Source organism: Malaclemys terrapin, chromosome 5 (genome assembly GCF_027887155.1).
Source record: "Malaclemys terrapin pileata isolate rMalTer1 chromosome 5, rMalTer1.hap1, whole genome shotgun sequence".
Taxonomy (NCBI): Eukaryota; Metazoa; Chordata; order Testudines; family Emydidae; genus Malaclemys; species Malaclemys terrapin.
Genome location: NC_071509.1, coordinates 134,051,892 through 134,077,572, shown reverse-complemented (window position 1 = coordinate 134,077,572; position 25,681 = coordinate 134,051,892). Strand labels below are relative to the sequence as shown.

Below are 25,681 nucleotides of genomic sequence, written 5' to 3'. Positions count from 1 at the left end.
GTGAAAGAAAAAAGAAATTGGAATTCTGCTTAATTACTTGTAGAAAACGAATCAATGGGGAGACATGTTGCAAAGCAATAAAATCAGTGCATTAGAGTCAAGATATTTACTCAATCGACAAAAGATATTTTTCACGTGCAGTGCCTGTATCTTGTGGACTGCTTATCTGCGCAGGTCAGTTTCCAAATTTATTATAGGCAAGGCTGGTAGCTCTGCTTATTATTAAGGTGCCGGACACTTCCCCAAGTTATCTGAGCTGGGAAGCCTCTTCCAAGTTTTGTAATATCTGGTTTGGAATTCCATTCCAGCATCCCCAAAAGCCAGTTAATATGATTTCCCCCCAACAGTACATGTGACTGTAGGTATCTGCTACAGCTTGTATTTACCTGCTCTCTAATGACTTTTTTATAGTGGGTCACAATGTTGTCATGCTGTTCCAACGTCTTCTTCACCTCCTCTTCCTGTTTGTCTTCTTCACTGGACTTGTAAATAGCTTTAGTTATGATACCTGTCAAAAAATAGTGCATTTGTTATTCAGAGCACAGCTCATGCATTCATATTCTCACAGCCTCCTCAGCTTAGATAATCGTGTTGCGCCAGAGAGAATCTATCTGGTTTTTAAATAAGTTATTAGTCACCCATGCTGATTTAAATCACTAGATGTCAAACTAGTTCTTAGAAGCTGACTTCAGGAGGTTGCATCAACAACTGGGAAAAGTTTATCCATTAAAGTTTCAACAGCCTCACTTTTCCATTAAGGACCCATAAAGTTCACCATTCACATTTTTTAAGGCTCTCCAACCTGGCTATTTCTAGTGTAAAAAATAACATTCATGATCACATCTTTTAGAAGTTCTTTATTCATTACAGAAGGGGCACACATCCAGTTCCTTTTCCCTTCATCTATAAGGAAGCTGGAGAAATGATGCACTGTAATCAGAAGTAGAGCTTGTGAAGCGAATTCTTGTATACTATAATTTTTATTTTTGGTTGCCACCTTCTCGTGCATCATCTTCGAGTACAGACCTGATGGCCTATATAAGCACAAGTTCAAAAATTTTCCATTACCAATAGTCTGATCAATAACAACATGCACAAACAGCCAACTGGCTTACCCGTGTGAAGAAGCCTGATTAAGTACAAAACCTAACACCACACGAGGAGCAGTCAGATAAAACATCTGAACTGCGAGCCATGGCATATTGTAACCCATATCCGTGATTACAGTACAATCCTTCATACCACTTAGAGAATTTTAGGTTTCACTGTACGACCTTTAAAAATCTAAATTCAGAATGGGTGGTAATTCAATCACGGCAATCTGAAGTGCACAGCAAGTGACAGTACCAAAAAAAAAAAAAAAAAAAAGAGTGTAACATATCTCACCCTCCAATTCCTTTACCAGTTTAGTAAATTCGTGATCAAACATCATGTGGTCTGCGCTAGAAAAATTAGGCTGAGGTTTCTGAGCAGCTTTGGAATACAGTTCATGTTTGCTAATGAAACCTAGTTTCTCGATGAAGTTCTCCTTGCCAATCCTCTTCTCGATCAGCTGTTTTAGTTTCTCTCTAAAAGAAAAAGATGTAGTTAGTATGGCACATCAGGCAAGGCTGTGCCTAGAGAAGGAAAAGAAAAAAAAAACCCAAAAAACGGAGAGCAGTGAAACATCACCCTTTTTACTTCCCCTCCAAAGGGTACTTTTGTTGGTCAGGAAATTATCTGTAACAATTCCTTTTTCCCCTGTCAAATAAACAGACTTTTCTTGGCACTACAAAGTTGATTGATCCCATTCTGCCACGATCAGCTGTTCACATGCCACAGGTGAAAGGAGACATGAAGAAGGTACTAACTGTATTTCTTGGTAAGAATGGCTCAGCTGCTATGCACTGTGTAAGGGGCTGTATCAATGACTTTTCCCAGCTGATTAGCATGGAGAAGCCATCTCACATTTTCTAGCCACATGTATTCCCTCCTGTAAGGAATAAATTAAAAGCAAAGGGCTAGAGGGATTGTTAAAGTAAGAATATCAATAATATAGGTTGTGTTGTCTTTCATTTAGAAACTTCTTCCTAGTTTAGGGACAGCTGATAACCTGCACACAAACTTTCACCTCCCCTAAAGTCTTCAGTTAGTCCTACACCATACGTACTTCCTACAATTTTCGAGGGAATTGTCATTGTAATAAATGCAAATGCCCAGCAAAAGCGCACACAGGCCTTGAACTAACTGCTCCTCTTCTCCCAGGTTTTCGGCTATCTGCCCAGTGAGCTGGAACATTTGCTAAGGAAGTTTAAACATTTCATGAGCAGAATATACAAAACGTACCTTTCCCTTTCAACACGTAATCTCAGCCTAAACTTATTACATCTTAATTAAACATGTAAAACCAATTTCTTTACCCATTAAAACCGTAAGCTTAATTAGTAATATCAGTATGCTACAGCAAATGAAACTGCTCATACATTTAGTTTGTTTTCAGGGATTTGTACAATGTGTATATATATTGCTATTCAAGATAACTCAATGTAATATTTAAAAGGGTTCTCTTTACCCAAACCCAGTTCTCTTCCATACGTTAATCGTGAAAGTTTTTTGAAGGCACTGTCTACCGCTAGCCAGTATATGATGCTTAACTGTCAATTGGATTAAGTTCCTCTTCAGAGAAGTATATTTATCATTACAATTCATTGAGATTAAGACATATTTTCCCATTTCTGTGAGATTACACATGTGAGATTCTTCATACTGAAACTCCATGAGTTTATCTGCAGCGACACACACTATAGGCATATCCACACTGAAATCAAGGTGTGCTAGCAGCTTGCATAGGCATACCCACGGCAGCTTGAATCTAGCAAACAGCTAAAAACAGCATTGAGGACACAGCGGCACGGATCCCAGCACCGTCTAGAAATGCAAATATGTACCCAGGGTCCTGGGCAGGCTTGTACAGTGCGCACTGAAGTCTGTGCCTCCCCTTCTTCATTGCTATTTTTGGCATACTAGCCAAGTCAAAGCTAATGTGGGTATTCCTACCCAAGCTGCAATCACACCAATTGCAATGCACGTGAACTCGAAATTTGCAAAACTGCCCAAAAGCTTCTCCAAGCAACAGTTAGCTGTGCTCAGAGGAAATATATGACATGTCTTTTCAAATTCACAGATTTCATTATGCTTTGGTGAGTGTCTACATGTTAACATAAAAGGGACACTACCCCTTTAAGCCCCACACCTACTATCCTTAAATATTCTGCAGCATTCCTGCAAGTTTATCTGCATTTTTAATATTAAAAATAATTTTTTTCCATTCAAACTCCTGTATTCTGTAAACATTTCAAGGATACAAATGGAATATTGGCCGAGTTGTGGAGAAAGTGTGTGACAGCAATTGGACAATCGCTTAACCAGGTACAAAGCAGCATTAATAATCCAACTCTTGTCTGCACTTTGCTGCCCTGAAATGGAAAAGCTGGCATTAATTTCTTTATATATAGCATTCAATGAAGTGCTTTAGAGGCTGTATTTACTTCAGAACCCACCCACTTTCAACTTTAAGGATAAAAAAAGGAAGTCAAGGCTTCCAAAAATACACATTTACTAGCTATACTTAACATAGCTTTAGTGCTTTGATGGAAAGGATTCACAAAAGTCTAGCAGTCTTCAATGCATGTCAAACCAAGACAGATGTAAGGTGTGACTCAACACAAATTAGCATTGGAACAAAATCATGACAAGTTAGTTTGCCTTTATAATTAATGCTGGGATAACAATATTGTTAAGTGGCAAAAAATATATGCAGAACCTTCTGGGGGAAATGCTGCATAAAGTGCTCAGTCACCACAAATCAGCTGTAAACTTTTAAAGTGCCCCAGTACTAAGGCTAGGTCTACACTACGGGGGGGGGGGGGGGGGGGGGGAGGAGGGGGGGGGGGGGAGGTGTCAACCTAAGATACACAACTTCAGCTACATGAATAGCATAGCTGAAGTTGCGTATTTTAGGTCGACTTACCTGGATGTGAGGACGGCGGCGAGTCAACCGCTGCCGCTCCGCCGTCGACTCCGCTTCCGTCTCTTGCTGCGGTGGATTTCTGGAGTTGACGGCAGAGCGATCAGGGATCGATTTTATTGCGTCTTCACTAGACGCGATAAGTCGATCCCCAATAGATTGACTGCTACCCGCCGATCCGGCGGTTAGTGAAGACGTGCCCTAATACGCGGTCTTCATTTGCTGCAAATATAATGTATACCCACTACTGATGTGTTGTGCCACCGGTTAAGATTTTATTTTAAGGTGAAAACGGATTGCTACAGGGCAGTTTCTTTGGTGATACAGTAATACACAAGGAAACCAGAATATTCTAAATGCAGCCATCTTGTCTTTCAATTTAGTATGCTGGAAAATTAGTTTTCTTCTGAATAGCTTACCAAAAGGTTATTCAAATTAATACACAAGAAATGTGTGAAATAATACTATTCAAGATTTTGTTAAGTAATTTTAAGTGTTTTAAATCCACACAATTAGGCCAGGAGGTACCATGGACAATGGTTTTGAGCTGTTCATTATGTACATTTTGGTCCTTTAAAGCAGATCTTTTGTTTATTTAACTTAAGATTTATCTAGTATTAAGCCTCAGTTTGCACCAACTAGCTGATCCACACATTTTCTAGGCCTATAAAATATAACCATTTACAGAATTCTCTGGTGTCTACCCCTAGACTGGCTAATTCTCCAGGCCCCTGAAAACGAAAATGCCCTGGGAAGTGGCATTAAGGCAGGCATGCACCTCTATATGAAAATCAAACGTCCAACACAGCAACCAAGCAAAAGTTCTCCAGCTCCCACAAAAAAGCTTCAAATAAGCATGTAGTACATCAAAGAAAATAACAAAGGGTTAAAAGCCAGAATCTGGAGAGCAAACTGGGGCATATACAAGGGCTTTGATCTACCTAAGAGAGTAAAAGGAGAACATACTCGGGAGGGGATGGTCACAAGAGATTCAAGGCAGTGGAGAAAAGAGGGACATTTGGGCAACCCCAAAGGAGTCCTTCAGCTGCATTTCTACTTTTTAATTCTGTGTTTTAGCCACTTGCTTGACTTTCACTTCACTCCATCCTCCACTCTGATGTTCACTGTGCTTAAATACTGGAGACCGTGTTGCTTTGAGCCCTAAATGAGCACTACAAAAACCAGAAGCCCTTAAAGTAAGTCTTTATCTGCCTTTAAGAACCGGAGCAGTCAGAAGGAAGGTGGGAGGGCAGGCTCCCAGCTGCTGCATCTGCCTCCAGCACCAATGTGGGTCACTAAAGGGGATTTCAAAGTTACCACAGAAGGAAAACTAAGATCAGAATGTGCTGGATACAAGAGCTTTGGCGGGTTGAAGAGCTGCTGGGTGGAGATACCACCACTGAGAGGAACAGCCTCCTCAGGACTAGAAGGTAAAGTATCCCATTGCAATTGTAAGGCAGGCTATACACCACGTCATCTGTAAAACCCCACAACAGTCTGCTGCACATTGCCTCTTCACAGCCTTTGTCATCTCCCTCCTCCTTTACTGTGAGCTTTGGGCAAAGAATCAAATCGCCATTACTAGTCTAGCTGGCATTCATGTGTCTCGTTACCCCTTTTCCATGATCTGTATGTACTATACTATGTCAGCTTTCCATTTTGGGTATTCACTCGATAGTCTCAGAACTGCCGAACTGTTTCACTTGTGCCAAACGCTTTTTTGATGGAGAGGGGCAGAAGTTTTGCCCTAATCTTTCCAAAACGCTGCTGCAAACTCCTACTCTTCTTCCACTGCTCAGGCCTTATCATTCTCCTTCACTGGCTTCCACTTGCATCCTATGTATCATGTTCTACTTTTTGGTCCTCACTTCCAAGCCCCTACATAACTACTCCTGCCTCTTTCAGCTCTCATGTCTTCCTACTTCTTCCTCCACTGCTGTTGCTCAAGTCTTTCGCTTGATAGCTCATTCTGTATTCCCACCCCCACTCATCTTTGTGCCCCTCCCTCACACTTAACCAGCTCCTATCCCATGTAGGCCAGACCTCCTTTAAAAAAGATCCCTTCTTCCATAAAGCCTTTCAATGAGAACCACAAGTCGTTTAGTAGATGTTCACTAACAAGAAAAACTACGTAATAGCATCCAGAATCTGCACACAGAAAGCTCTGTTCTCCAGAGAAAAGTGGCCTCTGAGTCGTATGGCCCTTCTGAACCCTCAATGGAAGGGGATGACTCATGTCATGTACACTAAACCTCATATTTAGCGGACCTTGAGACAGAAGAGTCATGAATGCACATGAAAGGTATATGCTAATGTTTTCTAAGGACACGTTTATCCCTAGTTGAACTCCAGACTCCTGTGCCCTGAGTCTGGACCCACTGCAACTACTCAATCAGTGCTATTTCCAGATTACTGTGGACAAGAAAAGTCACACGAGCCAGCCAGAAGCTGGTACATTTTATAAATATTACTGCTAGAAAAATGGCAGTTCCATGAGTAGAACCCTCTGGAAAGACACTGATCCTAGCTACATAGGTTATAAGCAAGGCTTCTGATTTCAGGTTTTAACTGATGACCACTGGAAAAAAACCACAGGGAATGGCTACTCAATTCGTGTTGACTTCACCCCTTTCCCAAGGCAGTTTGTTTATATAGGTGACGTCCCTGATCCCTGGCTCATATCTAAGTGCTTGTCTGTATGGAGCAGTATTGCAGACTACAAGGGTGTTAGGAAGGTTTAGAACTCACATGCTGCACATTAACTGCTCCATATAGACCCTGCTGGGGCACAATGAAGGTTCCCTAGCACACTTTAACACTGGCTGAAACAGTACTACCTGTATGCACAAAGAGTACACCTCAGAAGACCCACCCAGTTTTGGACATCTACATAAAACTCAAAAATTGCTCAAAATAATCCCCCCGCAAATGAAATTAATCAAGCCACCAAAACGAAGCCCCAGTGATAAGATCGTTGGGGCAGAGATTGTTTTTATTTTGTGTTTGTACAGCTCCTAACACAATGGGGTCCCAGCCCATGACAAGAGCTTAGGCACTAACGTAATACAAAGAATAAAGAACAGCTTACGGCCATCTGTGAAAAGACTAACTCAAAACTTATATCTGACTGGACTTTTACAAGTAGAAATGCTTTGTTCTTTTTAAATGAATTGGCTAGTCGCACCGATTCAAAGGTGTTCCCTCCATCTCCAAGGTTAGGAAAGACCCCAGATTGACAGGCACTAAAAACACTCCAAATGGCGACCCGGCTCAGAGTATGTTTGCATGTTTCATTTTTTCCTGTATAGAGTTTTTACAAATATGCAATTCATTCCATTTTTCTAAGCAAGTACTATCTTGTGCAATCCAGAGTCTAAACCCACCATGGGCTCTGCAAATAGCCACGCTTCATACGTTTGGAGCCAACACCCTGGAACATTCCCACAGTGCAAGCGGGCAGGCTCTTGGAACACGGCTACATCATAGCATGAGCTGCACAGCATTTACAGGGTTAACAGGACTGTATTTTCCCCAGTTACACAGCTGAGCTAAAGTTTCATTACACAAAAACACATTAAAAGAACATTAAGGCCTAGTCTACACTGGGGGGGCTCGACCTAAGATTCGCAACTTCAGCTACAAGAACAGTGTAGCTCAAGTCGACATATCTTAAGTCGACTTACCTCGCATCCTCACGGCGTGGGGTCGACTGCCGCCGCTCCCCTGTCGACTCCGCTTCTGCCTCTCGCCACGGTGAAGTACAGGAGTCGATGGCAGAGCGATCGGGGATCGATTTATTGCGTTTACACTAGATGCGATAAATCGATCCCCGATAGAGTGATCACTACCCACCAATCCGGTGAGTAGTGTAGACGTACCCTTAGGTTCATAGATTAGTAGATGCCAAGGCTAAGAGCGGCCACCGTGATCTAGTCTGACAGGCCATAGAATATCCCCAAAATAACTTCTAGAGCTATCTTTTAGAAAAACATCCAATCATGATATTAAAACGTTGCAAAGTCAAGCACCCAAGTCAGGAAATGCCAGAATGAAGGAAGGCCAGGCCACCTTAATTCAGCCTTCTTATGCACACGCATTATGATGCAGACTTATTACATGGTCCTACACTGGTATTTTCCACAGGACCCAGGCCTCATTCAGTGACTGGGTAGTTATCCAATATTTCCTTTTATTGTCCACAGTTGATGTTTGACCTCATACCTTATTTACCACACACCATCCAAACCCTGCACGGATTTCAAAGTTACAAACCTTCCACTTTTCCAACAAACGAGGCAGGAGTCCTACTACACAACCCTGACTCATCCCCTGAATGTGGTAGAAGTCCTGTGGGGAAAAACAGTACGTGCTCATGTAATAAGACTATCAGAACGCACTGGTGCACTCGTGCGTATGCTTAAGAGGGCTTCCTCAATTCTGGCATTTCCTAACCTGAACGCTTGACTCTGCAAACTTAATATTCTCGTACAATAGTTAGATTCATAGATTCATAGATTATAGGACTGGAAGGGACCTCGAGAGGTCATCGAGTCCAGTCCCCTGCCCGCATGGCAGGACCAAATACTGTCTAGACCATCCCTGATAGACATTATCTATTAGGATGCAATTTAATACATTTATAAAAGACCTGAGGAAATATAGATTCCTACTGATGCCCAACTTGGTCACCAGCGGAGTTCAAACCTTTAGATCAGCACCGCACAGACCTCTACCACTTGAGCCACAGAGTACCTGGTACCAAAGAGAGGCTGGTCTCCCCTGTGGACCAGTCACTTGCTGACAGAGGAGGAAAGTGGAGACTGTGGACACTTGGGTTCAATTCTAGGTCCTGAAGGGGAGAGTTCTCTAATGGTTATAAACCCTTCTGCCCCCATGCCCTTAGCTTGTCTGCGCCCTTTGGTTCCTATCCAGCCCACATCTTGACTCCTGCCCACCTTCCCCGGCAAAGGCCTTCCCCATGCTCACTCTGCCGCTACTCATGCCCCCCTCTACTCCTTCCAACTCTCTGGCCACTGCAACCCCCTCTCCTCTATGCTGTTTCTCATCCTCCTCCCTGCTGCCTGGGTGCCAACAGGTGGAGCACTGAGAGCACAGGAGAGTTTCCCTGCTATGTTCCTGTGCCTAGTACCACAGTGGCCTGCAGTAGCAATTGCAGGGGATGTCCTGGCCAGCCCCGGCACCCCTAAACTGGAGCCTGCCCAGGGCAGATAGACTCTCCAGAGAATTTAGCTGCCACACTAACAAATCTGAGCATGTGTAAACAGACTTCTCAGAGGCTCAATTTGGACAATTTCCCCAGACATGGCAAAAGGCTCATCTGACCCCAGGGCAACCCCCTTTCCAAGTTTCAAGACCTTGCTCCAGAGCATGGAGCTACTACAGCTTCTGGGGGGGAAGGCAGGGGAATGGTTACATGGTTTAAAACCCCAAACCAAAGCATTGGCGAGGCAAAACGTATTCTTCCTTACTCATTCTAGGAAGCTGCTGAAACATTTTAGCTGAAAGTTTCAAAAACAAAACATTTCAGCGTAACAGTTTATTTGGCGTTATAAAGCAACAGTGAACACTTTTAGCACGGGAACGCCTGGCAACCTTAACAACAGGCAGGGCCACCATCTCTGTCGGTGCCAAGAACACAAGCAGACAATACACAGCGGCCACGCTCAGGAAACACGTCGCTATAGGTGATGCCTACCTCAGTAGTGCACTAACGGCGAGTGACTATGGTCTGGTCTACATGTAAAACTTAGGCTGACACAGCTAGGGCACTTGGGGGTGTGAAAAATCCACCCCTCAGCACCGCAGCTATGCCAGCCTTGCCTCTGGTGTAAACACAGCTGGGTCACCAGAAGAATGCTACTATCAGTTTAGCTGCTCTCGCTCAGGGAGGTGATGGAAAAACCCCTCTGTCACTGTAGACTGTGTAATATGGACACGGCTTCTGTCTGGTGATAAGCTCCAAATCAGACACCTACAGCTAAGTGCTAGCTTCAGAATTGCTTAGTAAAAATCCCATCCTTAATTACAAATTAAGACAATTGGGGATAAAATTCTGCAAAAGAAATTATCACTGGAAATGTGTAATACGGATTGACTGGAACACAGATGGAGGACACTTGTTGCATTAGCAAGTAAGGGCCAAAACAGTATATATATCTGCTACAGGTCATGCCCACCTCTTTCTGCTGGGCAGAATGAAGAGTTTATAACAGTTCTAAATACTGATTTAAATTTTACTTTTGAGTGAAATTGATTCACACTATGAGGAAGTGTGAACAAAATTTAGTACATTTCAGAGCAGCTGGTGACTGCAATGCTCCATTGGAAAGAAAGCACCCGTGGCACCCAAGATCCTCATCCCACAGTTCCCAGGAACACCGTGCCAGAATCCCATGGACACACACAGAGAGCTTGTTATGCTAGACATAAAAATTGATTGCAACACAACACCGTAAGTGGAAACACTTCAAAAAAAAAGCAGTTAAAAAAAATCAGCAAAACCCAAGACAGAAAAGGCCCTGCTTGTGACAAGAAAATGCCTAAGTTATGCCAAGAAATACATACCCGTCTGTCGATCTTATCACCCTGTAAATCATATATTAAAAAATTCACACATATTACTTATGAGTTTTTTGTAGAGAACTTTAGAAAGCTCAAATTTTTCTTTTAAGATCCTAGCAAAATGCAAAACCAAAAATTTAGTGGCTATTTTATTGAAACTATTATGTTGAAATGCATCTCAGTTCAAGGAGTGAGTAAAACAATTTTGAGATTCCAATTCTGGCTATTTTGAGAGAGATGCACGTTTAAAAATAGCGAACTCAACATCTACAAAACCTAAGTTTCTTGTAATCAACTAGCATAATTTCAGACACAAGATCCAAACAATAAAAAAGAAACACTTGAAAAGTTGACGAGTGATGCTTGAATCATGCTTTGGCTTCAAACTACATATTGTACAGTGACTACATAATACAAAAGGGTTACCATCAACTTAAATTTTAGTCTTTTAAGAAAGTGAACAAACAATAGTTTCAGGTGATACATCTGCCTTTAAGTCCCCCTGTCTATCAGTAGTTTTATCATTGTTTTCCTTTCCAAATGAAATAACTGTTTCCCTCCACACTGCTGAATGAAAGACCCCCAACAGGTGAAACTGGGCATTTGACAGCACTCTGTCTTGTCTACTTAAATGGAAACAAGTAATATCCTTCAGTTACAGTAATCTTCGGTGTTTCCTGTAACAACTGTAGGCAAATCATTTCCAGATTGTTTTAGTTGGTACACTTTCAATATGTGACTTGCATTCAAAATAATGATGAAATAGGAACAGACTAAAACAATGCCATTTCAAATCTAAGGTGTTTGACACGTGACAATGGACAAAGCAGTTTCAGATGGCACTTTATGATGGCGGATCGGCTACACTTCCATTTTTACTACAAAGGCCCTCCATGCTGTAGTGTTCAGTAACAACTAGCACTAGATCTACTATTGAATCTCGCTTGCACTTAAACTGAGAAAATTAGCATTTTTCTTTGAGCCACTAATAGCAAGGGAACATTTTTCTTCTTAAGCAAACAGAACCGTGGCAATGATACAGTACATTTGACACTCTACCTGTGAAAGAATGTTGGTGCATTGTTGCAGCAAAGACACTGGAGGGTTACCAATACTTGTTGCAAGCTGAACTCTTAGCAGTTGCTCTTTCAGAGTTGCATTATCTTGTAAAGCATGGGCCAAGGCCACGGCGGCACACCAGTTTGAGAGAGAGTCCGTGGAAAAGAGTCCGCCACAGAGCAGCTGGCCAGCCGACACAGAATTACCTGTAGCTACAATAATGGCAAACAAATGCTGTGGCACAAAAGCAAGCCATGATCAAGACTCGTAAAGTAATTATGATACAGTAGCACAGAGAGCCCCCAACCAGGATGGGGACCTCAATGTGCTAGGTGCTGTCCCCATCTCAGAGAGGTTACAATTTAAGCTCTACATTCATCTGAAGACATCTTAAGTTCTATAAAACTTTAGGAATAAAAATATGGCACCTACATAGTCGTCTAAGGGTAGCGCAGTGGAAGATGACTGCCTTTCTCATGCGGCAAAAAGAGAGAGGGTGTCTCATGCCATTGTCAAGCACTCCCAACTAGGCCCTCACCACATCTACAGTCTCAGAGGAGCCCTTGGAAAGATTCAACTTTCAGAGAGAACAACCTGTCTGCTAGTTGGGAGTTCTACACCCCCATTAACAACAAATCTGATCGTAAGGCCAGACTTGACGAAGCCCTGGCTGGGATGATTAGTTGGGGAGTGGTCCTGTTTTGAGCAGGGGGTTGGACTAGATGACCTCCTGAGGTCTCTTCCAACCCTGATATTCTATGATTCTATGTAACATTATGACATGTTTCAGAGAGGTAGCCGTGTTAGTCTAGATCTGCAAAACGAACAGGAGTACTTGTGGCACCTTAGAGACTAACAAATTTATTTGAGCATAAGCTTTTGTGGTGGGCTATAGCCCACAAAAGCTTATGTTCAAATAAATTTGTTAATCTCTAAGGTGCCACAAGTACTCGTGTTCTTTATGTAACATTAGACATTTGGAATGTTCTCTCAAATCCTAAACAGCCACACACAAGCGGACAATAGGATGGCCCATCACATTTTTCTATGGGAGGTAGTGCGATCCAGTGAATGGGCCCAGGAATGGAGAGACATGGGTTCTAATCACAGTTCTACCACTACCGACCTGCAGTCACTCTGCGCAAGTCATTTAACCTCCCAGCATCTGATTCCTCCTGAGTAAATGGGATGGCACTTTTGGAAGGAGCTCTGAACTCCACAGATGAAAAGTACTGACTAAGTAATAAACTAGGATGACAGATGGAGCTTGCCAGAAAAGCTTTTAAAGATCTTACTGAGTAAAGAATTAACAAGAATGTACTCCCTGAAAGTTTGAATGAGCCTCAATACTCTGACAAGGTCAACAGCCTGAGTTTTGACAGGCAGATAATTAATAAAGGAGTTGGATCCGTTACTTTTAAGTATCCAGCCCAAAATGGATAAGAAAGACATTGTGTGTGTTAACATGGTAAAGCCTTTGTGATCTTTAATGCCTCAAAATACTGGAGTGAATCCATCAAGCACAGTTTGTTTTCACATGTGCATATTCATGTGGTACTAGCCCACGAGAGTTATGGCAGACAAAGGCCTCAAAGTCCAGCTTGTACAACTGGAAGACTGTAGAAAGCTTCTTGGTTTAAGTGTAAAACAAATGGAAATTTGACTTTGATTCCCTCCTGTCGTAAGCTGCTTATACTTCGCCCAATATCTATAAATGGGAAGTTATAGAGTGCAGCAGGAGGTGTGAAAGACAGACTCTGTTTTAGAGGGAGGGTTGGATCAGAAAAACACCGTGGCATTAACAAGCAATGTGTTAGACTTCCTTCCCATCATTTTACTAGTAGGTTATATCCCTTTCCTTGGAGGACACCTGCCTTATTCTCTGAGACACACTTAGCAAATTTTGGATGTTTGCTAAATAATGAAAAGAAACGGGGCATGGTCATAATGACTTTTTTCAAAAGTGAATGTCATTTCACATGTCATACTAGGGAATGCAGCTCCGATTTTGCTACTTGATGGCTAGGATTTTGTATTTTATTAAAATACTAGTCTGGTTCTCAGCCTCCTTGGAATTTAACTTGTCAGGAAATATTTTCCCACATATACATCCCTCTGCCTACTTGTAAAGTACAAGGCTGAAAGTTATTGCTCAGACTAGAAAGTGAATGTGTAAATTATATTGCAAAGAACAAAAAAATTAATGTTTTAGTACAAATTAGCATAGATTCTAATAAATAGAAACAATCCCTCCATGTCAACTCCAAGCACAGTCCTCCAATTTGGTATCAGTCCTTATCCTGCTAGTGCATAAATAATTTTAACCAAATTTTACAGCCTGAATTCTTGTACCTTTAACACCTGAATGTTATGCATTGTCAGTTAAGTTCAAATAGATTTCAAGTCAAAAAATTCTCTCAAATTAAAACACTGTTCACAAGGTGATTTTTACATCTCTTGTTCTTGGCACGTCACTAAAGGTATGTAATATTTTAGAGGAATATGATGCATCCAAATGGATGCTAAAGTGGGATTTGTTTTTGAAATGTTCAAGCTGCATACCATCTATGGTTGACGGGAGAAGTGTTGAAACGATTTCCCCTTGTCCTTTTTGGTTTTTGTATAAGAAACACTGGAAACAGTAAAGGACAGCACAGCGCAGTACAAATGGTTGCCTTTCATTCACCATGGACATCAGAAGTACTACGATTGCAGACCTGTTTTGAAAGAAAGAGACAGCCAATAAAATAAAAAAGTCACAAAATAAATACAGTTGCTGTTACCGTTCAGGGTAGGCTCAGGACTGGGGTAGCAGGAATACTGAAAGCTTAGATGTAGGTGTATCAACTGTAGTGAAACCTCTGTTAGGTCTTGTCTAGACTAACAAAAATCAGACTTAAAATACAGATAGACTCTGCTTTGGTACAGGACAACAACTGATCATGATACAGGACCACAGCCTGAATGCTTTTAGTGGCATGTTTGTATGGAAATGTGTATTAGCGGTCTATAATTCATATTTTATTTTTAAACAAAATCCAATTTAACAAGTACCACTGGAATATACACTTGAGAGGCCATTTTCTCTAGATATAGAAAATCTCTTAAAAGGATGGCCTAAGAAACAAAAGCAATGTCAAGCTTTTAGTATGAAAAGTAAAATCTATATTTTTAAAACTATGTTGTGGGGGTAATTGGTGCAAAGAACATTGTTGCACTTAATGTTATGATTGCGGTAAGCCGACGTGTACCATCAGATGTATTTTTACAACTGAAATGGAAGGTTCTACATCTAAGAAGCTGCAGGAGACCGACCTGCTAGGTCAGTTAGGAGAGAAAGTTTTGTGCACGTTAACAGAACGTCACAGCCACTCTTTCAGGTGCTGCTTCTACTTCAATATAACTTGCCCAAGGAACTAAGGTATTATCAGCTTTAGTCCTAAGTAAGGTTTACCATATATTTGGATATTTATCTTTAGGGGTAACTGGATTTTCAGGTTTATCCCTAAAATATTCTCTCTCAATACAGTACATTTTGCTCCTTATGTTTATCATGGAGCAAGACCGAAGAGGCCTGTTGGATCATCCACTCCATCTCCTTGCCAATACTTGCCTGTTTCTTACAGGACTTCTCTATAGTGTTCAGTCCTGTCTAGTATCGAAACCTCGAACAATGAAGCGTTTCCACTGCCTAACAGATCTTGCTATAAGGAAATTCTTCTCATCCATTACTCTGACTACTTGTACCTTCAGGTACAACACTGGATTCCTCTCCCTCCTTGGTGTTTCCATCATTCAAATAATTGGTAGCCTTATTTTTCCCCTTCCTAATCACTTAGTCAAGTTATTCATATTATTCCATTTTCATGTTTTACTTGAGATCAGTCTGTTCTGCTCTGATAGCTTGTTATTGTTCTCCAACATGTCAACGTCTTTACAGTAGGATGCGTTGACAGCTGAATACAATACTCATGTGCAGTCACATCAGAGCTGGATAGAAAATCTTACTTCTCGACTCTAGGTCATGAAGCCTTGCCACAGGTAGCCCATAACGGTACTGGATTTAAAAACCTGCTGTATCATGTTGCAAAATCAGGTCCAGTTTACTGCTGTTGCTCATCTCGGGTTTTGCAGCACTACGGTTTTACAAGTTCTCCTCTCATTGAGCATGTGCGGTGCAGACTAGAGAAATTTCTTCTCAATATATTAGCTTTCCTCCTCCCACCCACCTGAATCTGGGTTATTTTCTGTCTATTTTTCCAGTGTCTGCACTGCAATTAAAAACTGGTGGCTGGCCCGGATCAGCTGATTCAGGCTTGCAGGGCTCTGACTAAGGGTTTGTTTAATTGTGGAGTAGACATTCAGGCTCTGGCTGGAGCCCGAGCTCCAGGATCCTGCACGGGGGGGAAAGGCCCCAGAGCGTGGGCTCCAGTCAGATCCTGAACATCTACACCAGTGGTTCTCAAAACTGGTCCGCCGCTTGTTCAGGGAAAGCCCCTGGCGGGCCGGGCCGGTTTGTTTACCTGCCGCGTCTGCAGGTTCAGCCAATCACGGCTCCCACTGGCTGCGGTTCGCCACTCCAGGCCAATGGGGGCTGCAGGAAGCGGCACGGGCCGAGGGACGTGCTGGCCGCCCTTCCCACAGCCCCATTGGCCTGGAGCAATGAACCACGGCCAGTGGGAGCCGCGATCGGCCGAACCTGCGGACGCGGCAGGTAAACAAACCGGCCCAGCCCGCCAGGGGCTTTCCCTGAACAGGCGGCAGACTGGCTTTGAGAACCACTGGTCTAAACAATTAAACTGACCCATAGTCCAAGCCTTGTGGGCCTGAATCAGCTAACATGAGCCAGTTGTGGGTTTTTAATTGCAGCACTGATGTACCCTGAGTAGCTTATTTATTCTCTCTCCTTTCATTGGAGTTGACTGCTCCTCAGTTTGCACAGATTTCATTAATGTACTGTTACTTTTCTAGATCATGAAGGAAGGTGTTAAGTGAGACCACTTCAAAAGCCATTCTGTGTGGAAGCCGTCTAGACATCTTCATACTTCAACTAATGCACGTTTGATAATCCTTCCACTGAGAAGCTTTAATTTGGTATGACCTAGTGTAGCTTTAAATTATTAAATAAAAGACTCCCTTTCTGACTGATGAAAGATTCTAAATGGAAGCTGTTTCCCATGCCAACATATCTGTGCTTGGTAAATGGTTAAGCATTTTTCTTCCCCCACCTCGGTGGATTTGAAGGTGCATTTACAGAAGCAAAGTAGTCTTGGTTTATTTGGCATCCTCGAATGACTTCTGACACAGTGTTGATGGTCTAAAGGAGAGTAAGACAAGACACAAAGTTGACATGGAAATCAAGATACCAAAACAGCAATAAACTAATTCCTACAGCAGTCAGAATATTTAGGGAATACACTGACACAGATATCAACTTTTAAACATAGTATTTGTAAATATTGGGGCAGACCAATATATTCACAATTTAGAAGTCCTTATTTAGATGAGATAGTGCTTTCAACTCAAGGAAGCCAGATGTCCTGTGGTTTTAATGCTATTAGTCATTTAGGAGAGTGGACCCTGAATGTATCTCAGAAAGGTATAAATTATAGAGGGAAGTTGCAAATTAGGATGCAAGGTACAAGGTGGCTGACCTGCCCCTCCATTTATTGAAGGACAACATGTAACAGAAGAAAAGTAACTTCAGGAAGTATCACATGGCACACAGCATTTTCAGTAGCCTATGTTACTTGGAGTCATCTTATGAGGTTACCACAGAAAACTAAGCTAAAACCAGGTTTATGTTGGAGGTAAATTCAGGTAAATTAGGAAGAGGTAAATGGTGCGACTGAAGTGATTTACTCAGCTATATCTTTTTGGAAAGGTAGCCAACACTAAAATGGAGGCAACCCCCAAATGAAATAAGCTAAAAAGGTTGTTATATACCCTCATCAGAGGTGAGGCTAGATTGAAACATCTTTTGGACACCTAGCGTTAGAAATGCAACTGCTATGACAAACATTTCGAGCCCATTTGCCAAGGCTGCTAATGTTGGAGGTGGGACAATCACTGGGATCCACCTGACCTAGTTAGTGTCCTCAGGTAAGGGATTAGTTGCCCTCACCTTAACCTGGTAAAGGACTTCCCAGAAGCTAGACAAATACATCCATTATTGCAGCTGTGCAAACTCATGCTAGCTTGTTCACACTGGCACTGAAGATCAGGAAAAAGACCAGGGACTGAACTGACTCTGGAATTACCTAACCCCACAAAAAGCAGTGAGCCACTCAAATTACCGTCCGGTAAACGTAGAACATATACGCACATTCACACACACACTTCAAGCTGAGATTTAAGAAGCAAAGCAAGTTTTACATCCGATTGTTTTCCAGAGCTATAGCTGTAAGGAGCCACCCTAAGCATATATCATTGCTTGGGGAAGAGAAACTGAAATCTCGTCGACTTCCAAAACAGATAGTTAAGGAATATTAAATTCATCTAATATGATTTCACTGTATGGCTAGAGAGTCTTTCATACGACTGCTTTCCTGTTCCTTGGCTATCTCCTCTCTCTGCTTCCTCGCCCTCCCTTACCTCGGTCAGAATGTCGGCAGGAACACCCGTTGCCATCAGGATCGTGCAGAGCTGCTGTAATAACCCACAATGAAACATGGTTTTTTGACAACTGCTGGTGGCACCAGGTGGGTTTGTGGGGGACACCAACACCCGCACAAGCTGCAAAGAAGAGAAATGCACGTTGGTCTAGGGAGGGAGGGAACCCTGGCGTTAAAACGCTGATTTCATGCATATGTGAAAACGGAAGGGGGGTGCTGCATCTCTTCATTAGGCTCGCTTCACATGGTGAACAAGTAAAAATTACTGTACAAAACTGTCAATAACCAAGTAGCATTTGAAGGCCAGTGACACTGCAGAGAAAATTTAAATTGGAATCTAGCCAGGACACGCAAGTCAACTCTACTCTTCAGAAAAAATGCAGCTTTTAATTCCCACAAATGGCCAGGATCTTTTTTGTGTCTTAAAGCTGCCGTTGGATTAGAAGTTAAAGTAAAACTCAACACCTGAGGATTTCTTCAAGATTCCGAAATGTCTGAGCCCACTGCTTGTGCTGAAACTGTGTCAGGAATTTAAGTTACATATCCAAATTGAATAACCGTGCCACTTGTGCACACAGTTCTGTCATAAATTGAATCTAGCTACTTTTCACAAGAGGGCAGCATGCCTTCAGAATGAATTCTCTCGTTTCACTGTTCTTAAAGCAGTTGTCATTAGTTACAGTACAGAAAAAAATCTTAATAGGCACCTCTGTGAAAACAGAAGTGCCAATTATGCAATTACCCCCGTTATGAATTCACTGCGATAGCAAATTGCATATACTTTACAAAAACATCATAAACACACAAGAGGTATACTTGCAAGAGCGTCAAACAATTGAGTCCTTACCCAAAGCACTGTTGTCACTTGCTCCATGCATTAATTTTAAAATAAGTATAATGCTAAACATTAACACATTTTAAAAAGTCATTTATTAAAGAGTTTTCCAAAATATTTTAAAGAGCATTTCTGAGCTGAAAAGTGACTAAAAAAGACAACATTCATACCTCATTACATAGTGCTAACTAACATGGCTGGAATTAATTGATTTTTTAGTTAACAATGGTAGACCAACATTTTTTTTCATTGCACGCCACCAACTACTGTTATGGTTTAATAGTTTCTTGAATACAAGAGACGCATAGTGTGCGTGTGTAGGTGGAAATGCAGCAGTCAAAACGAATGAAAAAAAGGAAGCCTACCATTATTCTTCTAATCGTTTTTAAGGAGACCTTTTGTGTTCATTTCTTTTTCCTATATACTATATACTTTTCAGAACTTTTGTATTAGGAGTATTTGACTTTGCTCAAATTCCAGTTGTGGATAGTTTGGATAGTTGATATCTAACATATTGATAGTTACAACTCCAAAAATGGTTCCGGGATGTTTATGTAGTGTACTTTACACCCCTGCCACCTTACAATTCCCTTTGCTGAGGAAGGACTAGTAAACATGCATATGGCATTCAGTAATATTCTGAATAGAGAGACCGCGTATTCACACTGGCATGCTGAACACATCTGGCAATCCAGTATCACAGTAATGATGCTACTCCCAATATTTGGCTTCCACAGGCTGCCAAACCTGTGCGCTGTACATTTTCCCTTGCCGTGAAGTTTAACGATGTCTTCACTCCTGCACAATTCAAACCAAACACTGGAGATTCCACTCTTTGAGCCAGGAGTTTAAGTAGTGGTAACGCTTCCAAACTCTACAGACAAAATGTAACTCTGCCCATTTGAGATGCTGCTTGCAGCAGACAGTGCAAAATGTTTCAATTGTGATCACGTATAATCTGCTGAAATAAGTGATCTTGGACACCCTCTGCTGACCATGGGGCTAGATTTACGATTAAAACACACAATCTTAAATTAGGAAATGCCCAGACAGAGTAATTAATCATGCAACTTTGAAGTATGCTTAACGCAGTTTTATGCATATATGTCATACGAAAGGCAGAATGAAGACAGCCTGAAATCAGAGCTGAGTGATTGTATAGCATCTTGTGAGCTTTTGATGACACAAGATCAAAACTCTCTTCTGTGATCTTGGAGAAAAACTCTAAAAACTTGAAAAAAAGAGTTAAAATTCCTGTATGACTCTCTCATCAACTCCCACGTGAAAAAGAAGATTACTGTTAATTGAATTATTAAAAATACTTGGACATTTTCAGTTTACTCTGGGGATTTGACAGAACTCTATGCACAATTTTACTGTCTGATCTTACACACTGCAACAGGGGAGAGAAAGAAAGTTATCAAACCATAAAAGCTATCAGGAGTGCTCTGAGTATGCTAGTTGAAGATACGTTTATTCTGGGGTTTGGGTTTTTTTCAACTGACTAGATTTAGTCTCTGGCTTCAGACACTTTCCAAAGAAAAAAACCCCGCAAACAAACAGCTGGCCACGAAAGCAGAAAAATAATGATTTAGAAAGCAGAAGAAAGTATGCAAATTCCTAGCATTGTTCCACCAGTAAATCACAAGTTGTTTTACCTGTAACATTAGATGAAGATTAGTTACTTTCTGTGCCGACCAACCAGAGTTGTCATCTCCAACTTCAAACCAAGGTTTCATACGCTGAATGTATGAACCTTCTTTAAAGAAATTCTGATTGGAATTATTGTTCTTTAACAAATTTTGTAACAGGAGAAGACAGTCTTCCACTACTATTCCTGGAAAGACAAGAGGTAAGGCAAGGATTAACTGAGAAAGTGAAAGATATTCCATCTCCAGAGGTCTAACACCTTTCAGGTATAGCAGAACAGAATGATACTTTCTGTCAATTCTTGGAAGCCCAATATTCTAATGGTGACAAATTACGGTTCTTCCATAACTCTCAAATGAAACGTATTTGTTTAGAGAATGTGACTGCATATAATACAAAGGTTTCTTGTGGCAATAAAAATTCAGTCTTTTGGGGGCTTTTTTAATGGCTTGAAGTAAGTATGTGTCTCTATTCCAGGAACAGGCTTCATCAGTCTCCTTTTCTACTGCAACAGTGAAGAAAAATAAAGACAATCCTAAATAACACTAGTGTGATGTCAGTCACCCAAGATAAGGGTTTTACTGTAGTAATTCTTACTGGGTAATCCGTAACTTTATTCAGATTCAAACAACATTCTCTCCTCTCATTCCAAAGTTATTTCTAATTTAAACTTCTGAAAGGGAGAAGAAATTCTTAGATCTAAGCAGCGAGATAATCCAATTTCAATTGTGAACTGTATGGAGCTGGAATAGCATCTCCCTTCTACATTACGCACTGCACTGAGGACACGAACAACAAGCAATAATGCCCAAAATCTATGCACAGAGAAAAGGGGTATAACTAAAGCATTACGCTGGGCAACTTGGCCCAAGGATCTGAATGAGAGGAGCAGAATGACTGGTGACAACACCCTCCTATTTCTGCGCTGGCATCAAACCTGGTTTGCTGATACAGAGGCTTAAAGGTTAATTCCCTCAGCTTGTGAAAACAAGAGACATGGGTGTGTAGCATTAAGGCACGGAGCAACAGAGATCAGCTGTTTGGGGGGGGAAAGCTGTCAGCCGTGCCTAGTGAAGATAAACCTGAAGCGGAGAAATAGGAGGGAAGAGAGCGGAGAGCTTAGCGCTTCTGAAAACAAGTGCCCTCTTTGCAATTTGCTTGTTCACTTTTCCTTTCCTCAGAGCATTAGAAATATTTCTCATGACATCATGATCTGCTTAACAATATCCTTTGAGTCTAAACATTTTTGACCTTTCCGTCATAACACTTGCCATTGCTAAGCTGCCTATGAGCAATGACCTGTCAACTTCCCTCATACCTCATCCCCAGGGGAGGGATAGCTCAGTGTTTGAGCATTGGCCTGCTAAAACCAGGGTTGAGAGTTCAATTCTTGCAGAGGCCACTTAGGGATCTGGGGCATGCTCTCCTGAGGTCCCTTCCAACCCTGATATTCTATGATCCCCTGGGTTTTTTACCATCACAGAGCTTACATGATCAGTGCTACAACATTCTCAGTCTCTTTTCACTGTATCTTGTCTATGACAACAAGTTTGAATATGCAGCGTGTTCAGCCTCACGTTTTAAGTTGAAGACACAAGGAAAATGGACAGCACCTCTTATGCTAGCTGTCTGGGATGGCATTTGCCCTTCACCTCCAATGCCACAGGCTGTTTAAATCCAGAATGGCCATTTTTAGAAAAAAGGGTAGGAGGCAGTAGCCTGTTATTCTGTGTATTTAACAGAGGTATGAAGAACGGTGACTTAAACTGCAGTAACCATGGTTCCCTGCGATGTCAGTGTGGATCCCACTGTAGGCATGCATGCCCATGCATCTTATGTACGCAAGGTCTGATTTTTGTTTAATAGTTGTGTCTCTGGGGGCCACACATGCACCCTTTGTCTCTTCATGCTGCCATGTGGGATTGAAAAACATGGAACAGCTGCAACCTTCCCCCACTTACCTCACAATTCAAAGTCTGTGGTAGCGGAGGACTCAGGAAGGGGGTGATGGAGGGTGGGTCGTGAAATATGCAACTACAGCATATCGAAAACCCCCAGTTACTGTAGGGGAAGTGACTGTTCAAGCAGCGTCCCCTCACGCTGGGGGGAATGAGGAGTTTCAGCTGCATTCGTCAAATAATGATTGTAAAACTGCTTTCCTGAGTATAGCATCCAACCTAGCCACTCAATCCAAGACACCGTACAATAGCGGGTTACGCCACATTGCTGCCTTGCAGTTTTCTGAAACTGGCACATTCCCGAAGCAGGCAGAGGAGGTTGCTTGCGCTGCACTAGAGTGAGCTTTCACGTTCAGTGGAAGAGGTGCTCCACTGTGTTACTCACTTCAATATTCTCTGTGAAGCGCTCACTGGTCCTTTAGAATGTCAATGTGTGACTACAAACATTGCTCCTGTCCATGTCATAAAGGGAAGTCCTGTGTAATTTCCTCTCTCCCAGAGCCGCGTTGGCTTCGGGAAGAAGACAGGCAGGTTGATTGACTAGTTTAGATGACTCTGGGTGACATCTGAGCACCACCGTGTCCCTACGGACTGTCTTATAAGGAGGTTCAGCCATGAGAAGCTTACTCACCCTCCTGGCTGTTCATTCTTCTACACATGCACACTCACAGTGGGATCCCCGCAGACACATTCAAAGAAGAAATTAAGTTTGCAAATCTCTAATGGAAGTCCTCAAACCAGAATCCAAGAAGATCCTAGAAGTTGTATACTTGCTCATCCCACCACTCTTACTATGATCCTACTCTGTGTACTTGGTCCTTTAACCCATCCACACAGCACTGGTAACACCTGAAAGTCACTGACTGTGACCATCTGCTGTTCACTCTGGTGTTTCTATATTAAACAGAAAAATCCTTGAGATTCTACTCGGATTGACACAAGCATTGCAACAGTCCTGGCATTTTCTCTCCATCGCCACACCTTGTGAGTAAAGCAACATTCAGTTCAGACCCTACCTCCATCGCTGTTCCCTTCATCTGTTACGATATCCAGCAGTCTCTCAAAGGCATTTTCAAAAGCGACTATTTTCTGAATGGCGGCGTTGCTTTTTGTCAGCTGCTGCAGTAACAAGACTCCCTTCAGGAAGAAGATAAATATAGCGACTAGACAAAGCTTTACTAGAAGAGGAGCGTTAGCTTTAAAGAAGTGCCCTCCTCGACAGTTATAATATATTAGCAGTGGAAAACCTTGGTGGCAATTACTGGATACAATTGTACATAATGCATGTGGCAACTTGCATCAAACCCCGTGTGAAGCAGTGTGTTATGCCGCAAACTTAGCTCTAAATGGGAATATAAAAAACTGCCAAAAGAAAGAATTAAGACAGGAAGTGGCTATAAAAATCATATACAGTAGGGTTACCATACGTCCGGATTTTCCCGGACATGTCCGGCTTTTGGGGGCTCAAATCCCCGTCCGGGGGGAAATCCCCAAAAGCCGGGCATGTCCGGGAAAATTGGGAGGGAGGGAGGGCTTGGCCGGGGCCGGGCCGGGGTCGCGGGGCATGGTGCCGGGCCGGGGACGGGCGGGGAGCCAGGGGCGCGGTGCCGGGCCCGCGGGGCCGGGAGCCGGGCCGGGGTCGCGGTAGGGTGCGCTGGGCCGCGGGGCCGGTCCGGGGTAGCGGGGGGGGTGCGCTGGGCCGCGGGGCCGGTCCGGGGTAGCGGGGGGTGTGCTGGGCCGCGGGGCCGGGAGCCGGTCCGGGGTCGCGGGGCCGGGCCGCCGGGGGGTGCGCTGGGCCGCCGGGGGCCGGCCTGCAGTGCTGGGCGGGCCGGGGGTGGTCAGCCGGGGCCGGCACCCCAGGGCCTGAGCCGACCCAGGCTGGAGCCGCCGGGGGGCCAGCCTGGGCCGCGCCTCCTCCCCCCACACTCCCCCTTACCTGCTTCAGGCTTCCCGCGAATTAAATGTTCGCGGGAAGCAGGGGAGGGGGTGGAGACTTTGGGGAGGGGGCGGAGTTGGGGCGTGGGCGGGGCTGGGGGCGGGGCCCCGTGGAGTGTCCTCCATTTGGAGGCACAAAATTTGGTAACCCTAATATACAGAGCTGCACTCCTCAGTAATGGGGGGAGGGGTGGTTTTGGCCATCTCTAGATATACTGCCTCCCATAGCTACGCTCTTGCATACGCTCACGGTGCTTTGTAGTTCTACGAGCTACTGATGCAAATACCATCCGGCACAAAAACTGAATCTGCCTCCGGGACAGGCCAACCCATTCCTTCCTGCCCACCCTTTCATGCCTCTCCAGAGCGCACAGACTCTGAAGCAGCAGGGCTAAAGGGAGGTTGAGTGCAGCATTACAGAAACAATGCAATGGAGAACTTCTAGTTATGAAGAGGATGAACAACTCTAAACGTATGTACAAGCATGATCACAATCCCTTTGTTCGGTACTTACGTCATTCCGTATCACCTCCCTAGAGTCTGCGAGTAAATCCATGAGCCTCGAGACACCTGAAAAAGCAAACAACCGCATGACGTGAATTACCACAAGGATTTTACTAGAATCCCATTTTGGAATTCCCTTCAAGAGTAGTTACAATGCTCGGTTAGAAGTGCCCCTTTGGACTGACATTTCCAGTGTAAGTTAGCCAGGGACCAAACTACTTACCCATGGGACTGACAAGAATTATCTGCTGCACCTGGGGTCCTTGCTGCTTTAACAATGACGTAAGAAGTTTCACTCCAGGCCAGCGAACCTGGAAGTCAAATTCCTGCAGGGATATAGAGAATGACATTAAACAATGAATCCAGGGGCATTTCACACTCTTGCAAATGACCTACACAGTGACTTTAAAAACAGGACAGCTATATGACTGGGTGCCAAATGGCCCTAATGTAGATGGGCATTCATCTCTGTGAGCAGGTCCCTTTCCCTGCTCTGCTCTGTAACAGCGAACATGCTGTAAAGTCAATTCTCACCCCA

The 25,681-nt window shown here is 43.0% G+C and overlaps 1 protein-coding gene across 2 annotated transcripts in view; it reads right to left on the bottom strand.

Annotated features, from left to right (window-relative positions):
• USO1 (USO1 vesicle transport factor) overlaps window positions 1-25,681 on the bottom strand; it is a 65,180-nt gene that overhangs the window by 17,857 nt on the left and 21,642 nt on the right. The window contains exons 6-18 of one of the 2 annotated variants that reach the window (XM_054029163.1): window positions 25,367-25,469; window positions 25,154-25,209; window positions 23,721-23,841; window positions 20,755-20,933; window positions 18,242-18,382; window positions 16,876-16,964; window positions 14,210-14,364; window positions 11,648-11,859; window positions 10,592-10,612; window positions 3,345-3,455; window positions 2,150-2,268; window positions 1,387-1,568; window positions 387-508 (exon numbers count right to left, since the gene is read on the bottom strand). In XM_054029163.1, the coding sequence (XP_053885138.1) occupies window positions 387-508; window positions 1,387-1,568; window positions 2,150-2,268; window positions 3,345-3,455; window positions 10,592-10,612; window positions 11,648-11,859; window positions 14,210-14,364; window positions 16,876-16,964; window positions 18,242-18,382; window positions 20,755-20,933; window positions 23,721-23,841; window positions 25,154-25,209; window positions 25,367-25,469 (1,611 nt within the window). The remainder of the gene's footprint in view (window positions 1-386; window positions 509-1,386; window positions 1,569-2,149; window positions 2,269-3,344; window positions 3,456-10,591; window positions 10,613-11,647; window positions 11,860-14,209; window positions 14,365-16,875; window positions 16,965-18,241; window positions 18,383-20,754; window positions 20,934-23,720; window positions 23,842-25,153; window positions 25,210-25,366; window positions 25,470-25,681) is intronic. The other variant, XM_054029164.1, reaches the window with a different exon arrangement.